The sequence below is a fragment of the Manis javanica genome, chromosome X (genome assembly GCF_040802235.1).
Source record: "Manis javanica isolate MJ-LG chromosome X, MJ_LKY, whole genome shotgun sequence".
Classification (NCBI taxonomy): domain Eukaryota; kingdom Metazoa; phylum Chordata; class Mammalia; order Pholidota; family Manidae; genus Manis; species Manis javanica.
In genome coordinates, this window is record NC_133174.1 from 60,078,477 (window position 1) to 60,094,102 (window position 15,626).

At 36.0% G+C, this 15,626-nt stretch overlaps 1 protein-coding gene across 9 annotated transcripts in view; it reads right to left on the reverse strand.

Annotated features, from left to right (window-relative positions):
- HDAC8 (histone deacetylase 8) overlaps window positions 1-15,626 on the reverse strand; it is a 298,463-nt gene that overhangs the window by 75,258 nt on the left and 207,579 nt on the right. The window contains exon 10 of one of the 9 annotated variants that reach the window (XM_073227882.1): window positions 1,990-7,293. The exons of the other annotated variants lie outside the window; for them this stretch is intronic. Within the exon in view, the coding sequence (XP_073083983.1) occupies window positions 7,129-7,293 (165 nt within the window). The 3' untranslated portion in view covers window positions 1,990-7,128. Of the gene's footprint in view, window positions 1-1,989; window positions 7,294-15,626 lie in introns of those variants that run through there. 9 annotated transcript variants of the gene reach the window in all.

Below are 15,626 nucleotides of genomic sequence, written 5' to 3' on the forward strand. Positions count from 1 at the left end.
TTTCTTGTATTTTTGATAATAGACATCTTAACAGCTATGAAGTAGTATCTTATTGTGATTTTGATTTGCATTTCCCTGATGGTTAGTGATGTTGAGCACTTTTTCATGTATGTGGTAGCCATCTGTTAATCTTTGCCTATTTTTTAATCAGATTGTTTTTTTGCTATTGAATTTTAATACAATTCTTTTTATTTCTGTAAAATTGGTAGTAATGCCTCCATTTTCATCTGATATTAGTAATTTGTCTTGCCTTTTTTTCTTAGTCAACCTATCTGAAGATTTGTCAATTTTGTTGATATTTTCAAAGAACAACTTTTGGTTTCATTGATTTGTCTAATTTTTTTATTCTCTATTTCATTTATTCTTTCTCTAATCTTTGCTTTTTCCTTCTTTCTGCTTGCTTTTGGTTTAATTTGTTCTTTTCCAGGTTTTGTCAGGTGAAAAGTTAGGTTATTGATTTGAGATCTTTCTTTTTTATCATAGGTATTTCTAGCTACAAATTTTCCTCTGAGCACTGCTTTAGTTGTATTCCATAAGTTTTGGTATGTTGTTTCTTCATTTTCACTTATCTCAAAGTATTTTCTAATTTCCCTTGTGATTTTTTCTTTGACCCATTGGTTATTTAGGAGTGTGTTGTTTAATTTCCACATATTTGTGAATTTCCCAAATTTCCTTCTGTTACTGATTTCTACTTTCATTCCATTGTGGCCAGAAAACTTAATTTGCATGATTTCATTCTTCTGTGCTTTATTATCTAGCTTATGGTCTATTGTGGAGACTGTTCCATGTGCACTTGAGAAGAATGTATATTCTGCTGTTTTTCAGTGGAGTGTTCTTAGATGTATGTCAGGTCTAGTTTAGTTTTGTTCAAGTCTTCTATTCCCTTGTTCTTCTGCCTAGTTGTTATATCTGCTATTGAAAGTGTGTACTGAATTCTCAAATTGTTATTGTTTAATTGTCTGTTTCTCCCTTCTACTCTGTCCATTCTATCAGTTATTGCTTCATGTATTTTGGGGCTCTTTTGTTAGGTGCATATATGTTTATAATTATTGTATCTTCCTGATGGACCCTTTTATCATTATGAAATGTCCCTCCTCATCTTGTTATGATTTTTGTTATAATGTCTAGTTTTTGTATTAGTTTAGTCACTGCAGCTTTTTTATGGTTGTTTGCATGATATATTATTTTCTATCCTTTCACTTTCAGCCTATTTGTATCTTTGAATAAAAAGTATGCCTCATGTAGACAGCATATTGTTTTCTTTTTTACATTTAAAAATCAGCACATTTCATTTTCTTAGAGCAGTTCTAGGTCCACAGCAAAATTGAACAGAAAGTACAGAGAGTCTCTAACATATTATATATATATTTAAAGTTTTCTCTTAATCTCTTTTAATCCAAAGCACACTTTTTCTCAACAACATTACCATTTGATGAAAACAAGGTATAGAATGCTTATGGATTGGTTTGTCTGATTTCCAGTGGTATTTTGTAACATGTAACTCTATCTACCTTATTGTCTATAAAAATAAAACTAGTTTTAAAGGCTTGATTACATTTAAGTTAAACTGTTTTCACAACACTTTCTTCATAGGATATAACTTTGTAACTCGATCACATAAGGAGGCATATATGTCAGCTTGTCATGATATTAGTGATGCTAAGTTTGGTTACTTGTCTAAAGTGATAACTTGTTTGCAGTGATAAAGTTCTTCATTTAATGTACTTATTTATTTATTGAAGTGTAGTTGATACACAATATTGTATTGGTTTCAAGTATACAACATGGGATTCAACAGTTATCTACATTATTAAATGTTCACCCCAACTAGTGTAGTTAGTATCTGTCAACATAGAAAGATGTTAAAGAACTATTGACTATATTCTCTATGCAGTTCTTTTATCCTTGTGACTAATTTATATTATGATTGAGATTTTGTGCCTCTTTATCCCCTTCACCTGTTTCACCCACCCATCCCCTCCCCTCCCCCATGGTAACCACCAGTAACTTCTCAGTACCTATAAATCTACTGATGCTTTATTCATTTTGTTTTGTTTTTAGATTTTATATTAGGGAGCATATTGTTGGATCTCATCTTTTTTTAATCCAGTCTGAGAATATTTGTCTTTTGACTGTTTAATTCATTCACATTTAATGTTATTACTGATATGTTTGAATTTATACTGCTATTTTGCTTTATGTTTTCTATAGGTCATATGTCATTTTTTCTAAAGGCCATATCTTCCTTTGTATTAAGTGACTGTTTTCTCAAGTAACATTTTAATTATTTTCATGATTTTAAAATTATTTTTGAGTTATCTTCTAAGTGGTTTCTTTAGGGCTTGAAATATACATCTTATTAGAATCCCTTCAGGTGATTCACTGACTTAATTCCAGTGAAATTAAGACATTTAATATAGTTTCATTACCTCTCCTTCTTTTTAATATTATTATTATATGTACATAAAGACTTATATATGGTACAAATTCAACAATACATTGTTGTACTTATTAATTTATATAATTCTATGATTTTTAAAAAGGCTGAGAGAAGAAAAGAAAGCAAATATATATTTATAATGTTTATTAATATTCCTATTTACTCTTCTGCTTCTTCTCATTTCTTCCTGTAGAATATGTTACCAACTAGTGTCATTTCCTTATTCCAATGCAGCTTTGTTTTCATGCCTCTTCATTGTGCTGTTATTGTCAAATATGTTGTATTCTAGATATTATAGTCCCAATAATACATTAATATTCATATTATTTTATGCAACTGATTTTTAAATCAGTCAAGGGAGGAAAGAGGAGGAACTATACAATTATACTGTCTTTTCTAATTACTTAAATAATTACCTTCATCAGCTTTCGTTGTTTTTCATGTGGATTCAGATTACTGTCTGACATCACTTGCTTCCAGTCTGAAGAACTTCACTTAGTATTTAAGAAAGGTAAGCTAGGTATGCAATGAATTCTCTCAGTTTTTTTTCATATGGGAATATCTTTATTTCACTTTCATTTTTGGTAGCTATATGATTCTTGGTGCTTCTTAAAAAAACTCAATAGTTTGACTATATTATCCTGCTGCCTTCTTGCCTCCATTGTTTCTGATGGGAAGTCAACTGTTAATCTTATTAAGGTTCCTTTGGATAGATGAGTCTTTTTTTCTCCTCTTGCTTTCAAGATTTTCTCTTTGTCTTTCAACAATTTACTATGATTGCTCTGGGTACGGTCTCTTTGTGTTTCTTTACTTGGAACTAATTGAGTTACTGGGGTGTAGAGATTAATGTTTTACATCAAATTTGAGGGTTTTTCAGCAATTATTTCTCTGAATAACATTGTATGACCTTTTTGTGCATTCTTCTCTTTCTAGTGTTCCCATTTATGCATATGTTAGTGCACTTAGTTATATCCCACATTTCTCTGAGGGTTTGTTCATCTTCATTTTTCTCTGTTCTTCAGATTGCATAATCTTTACTGATATATCTTCAATTTGACCGATTCTTTCTTCTGCCATCTCAAATCTATAGTAGAGTTGCCACTAGCAAATATTCCTTTGTTATTGTACTTTTCAACTCCATAATATCTATTTGGACCTTTTAAATAGTTTCTATCTCTTTATTGATAATATATATCTGTTGAGACATTGCCATAATATTTGCTTCCCTTACATCTTTTTAAGCATGGCTACCTTTAGTTCTTTGAGCATACGTATAACAATTTTTGAAATCTTTGTCTGCTGAGTTTGCCATCTGAGCCCCTTCAAAGACTGTTTTTATTGTTTGTCTTTTGTTGTTGTTTTTGTGTATGGGTCACTTTCCTGTTTTTGTTTTTGCATGTCTCTCTTTTTTTTTTGTTGAAACATGGGCATTTTAGATACTATGTGGTAGGAACTCTGGAATACTTATTCCCTACCCACCCCAGGGATGGTGGCTCTTAATTGCTTGGTTATTTGTTTAATAACTTGAGTGAACTTTGTGAAGTTAATCCTCCCCACAGAGTGAAGCTTTTGATGTCCCTGCTCAGATTTTTTCCCTTGTTTTTATCTTTTAGCCTGACTACCCAGAGTTGGCACAAGCCACTTATTGTCAAGGTTATGCATAAGCTTCCTAAGCTGGTTAGATTTTTACCTTTATCAGTGGATATGTGTATGGTTTGGAGGCTGTTATCAAAATTGAGGGTGTTTATATTTTTTGTACCCTGTTCAGTCAAGGGACTAGAGAGTAAAATCTGAAGTTCTTTAAGTGGTCTGCATGGCCTTACACATCTGGTTCCCTTTTAAATCTCGGATCTTATCTACTACTCTTCCTCTCATTCACTCAGCTCCAGACACACTGTCCTCCTTGATATCCACTCAACAAGTCAGCACATTCCCAATACTGCCCTTGTGTGGTTTTAGTATTAAGGTTATACCAATCCCATACTATTGGCTTGGAAATATTCCATTTTTTTCTACTCTTAAGAAGAACTTTCATAATATTGGAATTAATTTTTCTTTGAATATTTGATAAAACCACCTAGATTTAGTGTTTTCCTTGTGGGAATATTTTAATTACTGACAGAATTTCTTTAATGGTTATGTAAGTACTTCTGTTTCCTGTTCTTGAATCAGTTTTGGTAGTTATCTTTTTCTAGTAATTTGTTTATTTGGTCTATACCTTTTAATTTATTGACATGAAATGGTTCACAGTATTTTCTTACTAAAATTTTAATCTACCACATCTGTAGGAATGTCTCCCTTTTCTAACAATGTTTATTTGGACCTTATTTCTTTTTTTTTTCTTGATCAATATTTTCTGAGGTTTGTCAATTTATCCTTTTAAATAACCAATTCTTGGTCTTGATCTCTTCTACTTATTTTCTATTTTAATAATCTTTGCTTTTATGCCTATTATTTCTTTCTTTCTGCTTTCTTTGGATTTATTCTGTTGTTCATTATCTAACTTCTTAGGTTGAATGCTTAGCTCATTAACTTTCAGCATTCCCTCCTTTTTAGTATATGCCTTTAAGGTGACAAACACTCTTCTAAGCACTACTTTAGGTGAAATACACAAGCTCATTTCTAAAAATTTTCTAATTTCCATTAAAATTTCTTCTTTGACCTGTATTTTAGGGAAAAAACTATGTATATGGATTTATTTTTATTGCCTTATTTTGTGCTATGAGTTCCATTTTGTTTTTTTCCCTTTTGAATTAATTGAGGTTTATTTTTCCTCATTCTATTTTTCTACTTATATTAGTTTGGAAGGTACTCATTCTTTTTCTTTTCTTTTAGTGGCTACACTGAGAATTCTAACATGCTTACTCAATTCATTAAAATCTAGAGTTAATTAATATATTTGCCATTTTCTCAAAGGGACCTTAGAATGCTTTGAGTCTAATCCTCAATAACATGAGTTGCTATTGTGAAGCCTTTAAATTCGGTGTTTTTGTCTTCTTTTATCCCACAAATAATAAATTACTAATATCATCCACATGTTTAACTTTTACTTACTTAAAGTTCTTATATTTCAGAACTTTATTTTTGGAAAACTTTACTTATTTAGTGACAAATGTTGGTAGTAAACTCTTTCAAAAATCTTTTATATTAAAAAGCGTTTATAGTGCCGTTTCCCTCCAAAGATAGCCTCACAGAATATATTATCCTAAGAGAAAAATAATCTTCTCTAAGCACTTTCAACATTATATTCTAATCTGGTTTCCATTGTTGCTATTGAGAAGTCAGTTATCAGTCTAATTGTTCTTTTATACATGATTGGTCTTTCCCTTCTAGGTTGTTTTAAGATTTTATCTTTCTCTTTGTTGTTTTGCAGTTTGACTATGACTCATGTTAATATGAATTTCTGTTTATTCATCTTGTTGGGAATTTATTAGGCTTCCTGAACCTGAAGATTTTTGGGTTTTTTTGCAAGTTCTGGAAATTCTTCAGCTATGATGTATCTGAATGTTTCTCTCCATTTTCTGTTATTTCTTTCTAGAATTCTGAAGAGATTAATGTTGGGCCTTCTGGCTCTATCCTCTATCTCTTAAAAACACTCATATTTTCTATCTCTTTGTAACTCTGTGCTATGTTGTGCAATTTCTTCCAGATCTACTTTCCAGTTTCCTAATTCCTCTTCAACTGATTCATAACCTTCACTGAATTTTTAATTTCAATTATTATCTCATTCATTCCTTGGCATTCCATTTAGTTCTTTTTCAAGATAGGTCATTTCTGATAGTCTCTTGCTCTTTGTTCTGTACTTTTTATTTCTTTAAATGTGTTTAACATATATATTTTATATTCTGCATGTGATAATTTCAATACTTAAGATCTTTGTGGGTATGGTTATGTTTTATCTTTCTTTTTTCACTGTTCTCCCTCCTGCTAATTGGTTTTGTTATATAAATTGTGATTTTGATTGTGAAATATTGCCTTTCACGAACCTTTGGGGGATTTCCATAAGGCCTAGGAGTGAAGGTGAATTCTCCAGTGAGAGATTTTCATTTTATTTTCCCTGCATTACAGATCTAGGTCTACTTTAAATTAAAATTCATGAGTGGTGGCTTTTTGGATCATTCACACAATATATATTCAGCCTCCAAACCTAGGTACCATAAAATTTTAGAGAGGTATTTTTTTGTTTGTTTTTAATTCAACCAAAGATAAGGCTTAGACAAAAAAAATTGTCTTATTATCTGTCCCTTACCCACAGCTCTAGGCCTGTGCTGTCCAATATAGTAACCACTAGCCACATGTGGCTATTAAATTTAAATTTAAATTAATTAAAATGAACTAAAAACTTCATTTCTTCAGTCTTACTAGACATATTTCAAGTGCTCAAGAACATATGGCTAGTGGCTACTATATCAGAGAGCGCAGATATAGAACATTCCCATCATCACACAAAGTTTTATTGACTAGTGCTCTTCTAAAACATTTGAGTCTGCATATGCCCCCAGGATGTGTGGTGGCTTTACAGCTTGGTTACATCCTTGAAAAAACCCTTGTCAACCTGCCTTTTATATGTACAACCCTGAAGATGTCCAAGTCCTAATATTCCCAGAACCTGTGACTATGCTACTTTACATGGCAAAAGGGTCTTGGCAGACATATTAAGTATCTTGAAGGAGGGAGATTATCCTGGATTATATGGGTGGGCTAAACGTAATCACAAGGATCCTTGTAAGGGAAATAGGAAAGCAGGAAAGACATATAGAGGTGATGTGGTGATGGAAGCAGAGGTTGGAGTGATGTACTTTGAAGATGGAGGAAGGATCCATGAACCAAGGAAAGAAGGAAGCCTCTAGAAGCTGGAAAAGGCAAAGAAACAGATTCTTCATTAGAACCTCCAGAAGGAATGTAGTCCTGTGATGCATTTTAGACTTCTGACCTCCACAACTCTAAGATAATAAATTTGTGTTGCTTTAAGCTACTAAGTTTATGGTAGTTTGTTATGGTAGCAATAAGAAACTAATACAAACTATGAATAGGGCCAGTTAAGAAAGGCTTTGCTCTAATATGCCAGAAATGCGTGGCTGCCAAAATGGCTCTAGTTATCATTCTTGAATGTTCTCAGTTCCCTTACCCTTATTTCTATTTGGCTCTGAGGTTAGAGGGCCCATGGCAAATAGAAATTTTGGGAGGGAGAATGATGCAGGAACCTATACCCTCATTCATTTATTGAACAGATATAAATATATACTGAGCACTTCCCATACTCCAAGCACTGTTTTAGATACTTGATATAGATTAGTGAACAAGAGAGAAAAATACGTGCTATTAAGAAGCTTACATACCAGAGGAACAGAGTTGGAAAAACAATAAACATAATAAATAAATAAATTACACAGTATGTTATCAGATGATTAATGCTATGGTGAAAAAAATAGAAAAAATGATTGTGAGGGGCCAAGATGGCAGTGTGAGTAAGACAGCGGAAATCTCCTCCCAAACTCATATATATTTTTGAAAATACAACAAATACAACTACACCTAACAGAGAGACCAGAAGATACAGTACAACAGCCAGGCTACCCTACATCTGTGAGAACTCAGCATCTCACAAAGGGAGTAAGATAAAAAGCCATGACCTGGTGTGATCCAAGCACTCCCCCCAACCCAGCTCTCTGGTGGAAGGAAAGGAGTTGGAGAGGGGAGGGACTGGAAGCACAGGACTACTAAATAATCAGCCCTAGTAATATGCACTGGGAGCACATACACACATTGCATGGTGTGCTGGATATTAAAGAAACGGAAAAGTAAAATTTGCGAGTGGGTCCCCATAGCCAGCTCCCCTGGGGCAAAACAAAAGCAAGTGCTTTTTGAAGTCTTCACAGCTGGATGGAATCATCCTGGCACACTCTGCTGAGCAGGGTGGGAATCCTGAGGAACTTCAGGCACCCCAGCCCCCTGGGTGGCAACACATCTCTGAGGCACCATGGTGATAAGCAGCCTGCCATTCATTCCCCCAGCAGGTGCTGCCCCTCCACGGCAGTGGAGCAGCTGGAGAGCAGCCCTGCCCAAAGCAGCAGCCCAGAGTCTCCTCCCAGAACGCAGCCACCAGGCCAGACCCAGAGGATGCTGCCAGTGCACAGCTGCCGGCACAGACAGTGGAGACTGGGGCAAGGCACGAAGAGGCACTGTTCTCACAGGAGAACACATCTGGTGTCTCTGCCACTCCCTGCAGGGCTCTGGGCTACCCCAAGGGCTGTGCTGCCCATGGTAGCTCAGGAGATTAGCCCAGAGGCGGCTCCTGGTGTGTGGGTAACTGACACAGGTAGCAGAGAAGGGCAAGGTGACCAGCAAGCAGGAAGGGACTTTGTTCTCCCAGCTGACACACATCCCACTTGCCTATGAACACCTCTATCACCATAAAAAGGCAGAAGAATTTGGTCCAGTCAAGAATCACCCAGACATCCCCCGAGAGAGGGCCTGGGGAGATAGATATAACCAATCTTCCTAAAGAAGAATTCAAAATAAATGTCATAACCATGCTGATGGAACTGCAGAGAAATAGGCAAGAGTTAAGGGATGAAGTCAGGAGGGAGAATACAGAAATGAAACAATCTCTGGAAGGACTTAAGGGCAGACTGGATGAGGTGCAAGAGACTGTTAATGGAATAGAGATCAGAAAACAGGAATACACAGAAGCTGAGGCAGAGAGAGATAAAAGGATCTCCAGGAATGAAAGAATATTAAGACAAATGTGTGACCAATCCAAATGGAACAATATTCACATAATAGGGGTACCAGAAGAAGAAGAAGAGAGAAAAAGGGATAGAAAGTGTCTTTGAAGAAATAACTGCTGAAAACTTCCCCAAACTGGGGGAGTAAATAGTTGCTCAGACCATAGAAGTACACAGAACTCCTAACAGAAGGGACCCAAAGAGGACAACACCAAGACATATAATAATTAAAATGGCAAAGCTCAAGGACAAGGACAGAATTTGAAAGGCAGCTAGAGAGAGGAAAAAGGTCACCTACAAAGGAAAACCCTTTAGGCTATCATCAGACTTCTCAACAGAAACTATAGAGGCCAGAAGAGAATGGCATGATATATTTAATGCAATGAAACAGAAGGGCTTTGAACCAAGAATACTGTATCCATCACGATTAACATTTAAATATGAAGGAGGGATGAAACAATTCCCAGAAAAGCAAAAGTTGAGAGAATATGCCTCCCACAAACCACCTCTACAGGATATTTTAAAGGGACCACTCAAGATGGAAGCATTCCTAAGGCTAAATAGATGTCACCAGACAAAATAAAATCACACCAAACAAAGCAGACCAACCACATACTAACTAAAGGCAAAAAATAAAATTAACTATTCACAAAAGCAGTCAAAGGAAACACAAAAGAGTACAGAATAAAACAGATAACATATAAAGAATGGAGGAGGAGGAATAAGGAGAGAAATAAAGAATAATAACACTGTGCTTAGAATAGCTTAATAAGCAAGTTAAGTTAGACAGTTAGATAGTAAATAAGCTACTCTTGAACCTTTGGTAATGAAGAATCTAAAGCATGCAATGTCAATAAGTACACATCTTTCAATAATCACCCTAAATGTAAATGGACTGAATGCTCCAATCAAAAGACAAGGAGTAACAGAATGGATAAAAAAGCAAGACACATCTATATGCTGCTTACAAGAGACTCACCTCAAACCCAAAGACATACACAGACTAAAAGTCAAGGGATGGAAAAAGTATTTCATGCAAATAATAGGGAGAAAAAAGCAGGTGTTGCAGTACTTGTACCAGACAAAATAGACTTCAAAACAAAGAAAGTAACAAGAGATAAAGAAGGATATTACTTAAGGATAAAGGGACCAGTCCAACAAGAGGATATAACCATTATAAATATATATGCATTCAAAACAGGAGCATCGACATATGTGAAACAAATAATAACAGAATTAAAGGAGGAAATAGAATGCAATGCATTCTTTCTAGGAGACTTCAGCACACCACTCACTCCAAAGGACAGATCAACCAGACAGAAAACAAGTAAGGACATAGAGGCACTGAACAACACACTAGAACAGATGGACCTAACAGACATCTACAGAACTCTGCACCCAAAAGCAGCAGGATACATGTTCTTCTCAAGTGTACATGGAACATTTTCCAGAATAGACCACATACTAGGCCACAAAAAGAGCCTCAGTAAATTCAAAAAGATTGAAATTCTACCAAACAACTTCTCAGACCACAAAGTTATAAAACTAGAACTAAATTGTACAAATAAAACAAAAAGGCTCACAAACACATGGAGGTGAAACAACATTCTCCTAAATATTTAATGGATCCATGTCCAAATTAAAACAGAGATCAAGCTATATATGGAGACAAATGACAACAACAGCACAATGCCCCAAATTCTGTGGGATGCAGTGCAGGCAGTTCTAAGAGGAAAGTATATAACAATCAAGGCCTATTTAATGAAGGAAGAACAATCCTAAATGAATAGTCTAAAGTTACAATTATTGAAACTGGAAAAAGAAGAACAAATGAGGCCCAAAGTGAGCAGAAGGAGGGACATAATAAAGATCAGTGGAGAAATAAATAAAATTGAGAAGAATAAAACAATAGAAAAAATCAATGAAACCAAGAGCTGGTTCTTTGAGAAAATAAACAAAATATATAAATGCCTAGCCAGACTTATTAAGAGAAAAAGAGAATCTACACACATTAACAGAATCAGACATGAGAAGGGAAAAGTCACAATGGACCCCACAGAAATACAAAGAATTATTAGAGAATACTATGAAAATCTGTATGATAACAAGCTGGAAGACCTAGAAGAAATGGACAAGTGCCTAGAAAAATACAATCTTCCAAGACTGATCAAGGAAGAAACAGAAATCTAAACAGACCAATTACCAGCAATGAAATTGAATCTGTTATCAAAAAACTACCCAAGAGGAAAACCTCCAGGCTAGATGGAGTCACCTCTGAATTTTATCAGACATATAGAGAAGACATGATACCCATTCTCCTTAAAGTTTTCCAAAAAATAGAAGAGGGGGAAATACTTCCAAACTCATTCTATGAAGTCAGCATCACTCTAATACCAAAACCAGGTAAAGACCCCAGAAAAAAAGAAAATTACAGACCAATATCCCTGATGAACGTAGATGCAAAAATACTCAACAAAATATTAGCAAACCAAATTCAAAAATACATCAAAAGGATCATACACCATGACCAAGTGGGATTCAACTCAGGGATTCACAGGTGGTACAACATTTGAAAATACATCAACATTATCTACCACATCAAGAAAAAGGACAAAAACCACATGATCATTCCACAGATGCTGACAAAGTATTCAACAAAATTCAACATCCATTCACGATAAAAACTCTCAACAAAATGGGGATAGAGGGCAAGTACCTCAACGTAATAAAGGCCATATATGACAAACCCACAGCCAACATCATACTGAACAGCAAGAAGCTGAAAGCTTTTCCTCTAAGATGGGGAGCAAGACAGGGATGCCCACTCTCCCCACTGTTATTCAACATAGTACTGGAGGTCCTAGCCACAGCAATCAGACAACATAAAGAAATACAAGGAATCCAGATAGGTAAAGAAGAAGTCAAACTGTCACTGTTTGCCAATGACATGATATTGTACACAAAAAACCCTAAAGACTCCATTCCAAAACTACTAGATCTAATATCTGAATTCAGAAAAGTTGCATGATACAAAATTAATACACATAAATCTGTTGCTTTCCTATTCACTCCCAATGAACTAGCAGAAAGAGAAATCAGGAAAACAATTCCACTTGCAACTGCATCAAAAAGAATAAAATACCTAGGAATAAACCTAACCTAGGAGGTGAAAGACCTATACCCTGAAAACTACTAGACACCCTTAAGAGAAATTAAGGAGGACACTAACAAATGGAAACTTATCCCACAGTCTTGGATATAAAGAATTAATATTTTCAAAAAGGCCATCCTGCCTAAAGCAATCTACAGATTCAATGCAATCCCTATCAAAATACCAACAGCATTCTTCAACGAACTGAAACAAATAGTTCTGAAATTCATATGCGACCACAAAAGACCCCGAATAGCCAAAGCAATCCTGAGAAGGAAGAAAAAAGCAGGGGCAATCTCGCTTCCCAACTTCAAGGTCTACTACAAAGCCACAGTAATTAAGACAATTTGGTACTGGCACAAGAACAGACCTACAGACCAGTGGAACAGAATAGAGAGTCCAGATATTAACTCAAACATATATGGTCAATTAATATACGATAAAGGAGCCATGGATAAACAATGGGGAAATGACAGCCTCTTCAACAGCTGTTGTTGGCAAAAGTCATCTCCTGATTCTGATTTCTCCCACAATACTCTGCCTAACTAGATACCCAACTCTGTCAGTTTTCCTTTTTTTAATTAAAGTATCACTGATACACAATTTTATGGAGGTTTCACATGGGCAACACTGTGGTTAGAACATTCCCCCATATTACCAAGTCCCCCCACATACCCCATTGCAGTCACTGTCCATCAGCATAGTAAAATGCTATTGAGTCATTACTTGTCTTCTTCGTGCTGTACTGCCTTCCCCATGACTTACCTATATTGTGATTGCTAATTATAGTGCCCTTTAGTCCCCTTCTCTCGCCCCACCCACACCTACTCTCCCCAACCGCTTCCCTTTGGGAACTGCTAGTCCCTTCTTGGAGTCTGCGATCTGTCAGTTTTACTTTAGATATAACCTCTTCTCTGTTCCCCCTACCATCACCTTGGTTAAAGCTCTCATCTCTCATGGGACCACTGTAATCACCTCCATGATTCTATAGCCTTCTACTAACTTCATTGTAGCTGCCACAGTGCCCAAACTCATCATATCGCTCCCTCCTTTAAATATCTCTACTGGCTTCTGCTGCTTGTAGAATCTTGTCCCAACCTCTCCTTCTAGCCTCATTTTCTAATATGCTTCCCTATGTACTGCATACTCCAGTCATACTGAATCTCTCACTGTAATCCAAGATAGTCTGCCCTATCACAAATGCACATGAACCTGAAAAAACAATACAAGCTAGCTGTTATCATCACATAACAATAGGTTCCTTCTTTCAGGAATGCCCTTATACCCTTTCTTCAACTGGAAAAATACTTATATACTTGTCTAGTCAATTCAAATGTCATTTCCTCTGAGGAGGCTTTCTTGTTTCCCTCAATAGGGTTTGTTGTTACTTCATATTTGTATCTCCACCATTTTTATCTATAGTCCCTGTAATGCACTGTTTATTTAATACAATGCATTGTGATTATTGGGTTACATATCTGCCTCCCCAACCAGACTGTAAACTCCTAATGATTTTTTATCCCCAGTAGCTAGTAGCCTCCAGCCCAAAGGTAGTACTCAATTATTATTTGCTGAGATAAAGAATGCCTAAAATGATTCAGAAAAAAGTACTTGACTGTATTAGTCAAGAAGAGAGAATAGATGAAGGGACAGAATTTCATATAGAAAGCAGCTAGCCTAAAAGCTCAGAGGTGGGAGAGGTAGCTACAAAAAGGCTGATATTGAAGGTGTAGGCTGGGATATAATGGGAGACAAGGGCAAACAGGAAGGATTGGGTGCAGATAGCTGGGAAAGTACTGTGAAGCCACTGCCCAAAGTCTGGGTTTTCATTTTGTATGAGCAGGGAGTTGCTGAAGAGTTATTAGAGACACAGATGAAGTAAAGTCATACAAAATGACCTGCACTGCAAGGCTGGAAGGCGGCAGTGAGGACAGCCAGGAGGCAGTCACAATAATCTAGAGCAGACTGGGCATGGCAAGTGTAGGTGGGAGATTTAGGGAGGCACAGAAAAACAGGGGGCTGGATTTGGTGAATTATTCCATATGGGAGAATACACAAAGGTAGTAGAATTGCTTAAGATTACAAAAAGTAGAGTAGGTTAAGAGAAATAACATAACACCAGGGATTAGGAAATCACAGTTCCAATATATTACAAAAATTATTCCCTATCAACTTGGCCTTTCTGTGCCTTACCTTCCTAACCAGTAAAACAAAGAGGTTCTACATTCACATTAGCAGAAAATCCTGTCAACTCTCCCTCAAAAATATCTCTTGAATCACCGTCTCCATCTTTATTGCCACCACCTTAGTCCAGGCCCCAGCAGCTCTCACCTGCACCACTGTACTAGCCTTGACAGTGCTCTCTGTGCACCCTCTCTTGTCCTTACACTCTGGTTTCCACACAACATTCAGCATCATCTTTTAAAAATGTCAGTTAGATTATATTACTCCTGTGCATGAAAACTCTTTGGCTTCCACTGCACTTAGATTCAGATCTCACTCCTTACTCTGGCTTACCAGGTTTCCACATGACCTCATCCCTTCCACTCACCCCTCACTCAAAACACCCTAGTCACATGACTTGCTTATTTTTCCTTGAGCATATCATCTATTTCCTACTTTTTCACATGCTATTCCCTGGAAAGCAGCTCTTTGGCAGGGTTCTTCACATCTTTGGTACTTCAGACCTAGATTTGATCCCCTCAGAGAGGTCAGTCCTGATCTCTGTATCATCTGTTTATTCTCTTCTTAGTACTTATTATAATCTGTAATTATTTTATTATTTGTTTACCTCTTATTTCCTAGGAGATTAAAAGTTCTAAAAGGTAAGGCCCCTCTGTCTACTTTACCATTGTATCTCCAGTGTCTAGCACATAGTGAGAGATCAATGAACATTTGTGAGTGAATGAATAAATGAATGAATGAAAGGGGAGATGGAGGCAGAGCTCAAAAATGGATAGTGAAGAAAAGGAAGGAAAAGACATTTTTGAAAAGAGTTCTATTGGATTTTGAAAACAGCATGTCTAGTTTCACCCAGCTTGTAGCATAAACTATTAAAAGGAATTGGAGACAGAAGCAGATAATTCAGGTACCAAATCATGTGAATCACAGACTCTTGGGCCAAGGGAATTCAGTTCCATTCACCAGAACTTTGTTGAGCACTCACTATGTTCCAGGCTCTACAGTGGGCACTCACTGTGGGGGATATAAAGATATGTAAGTATACACTTCAAGAGTTTATATTTAAGAAACCAGAAATAGGAGAGAAGGAAGTACAAATGATGAAAAATGGCAATATTAAATCAAA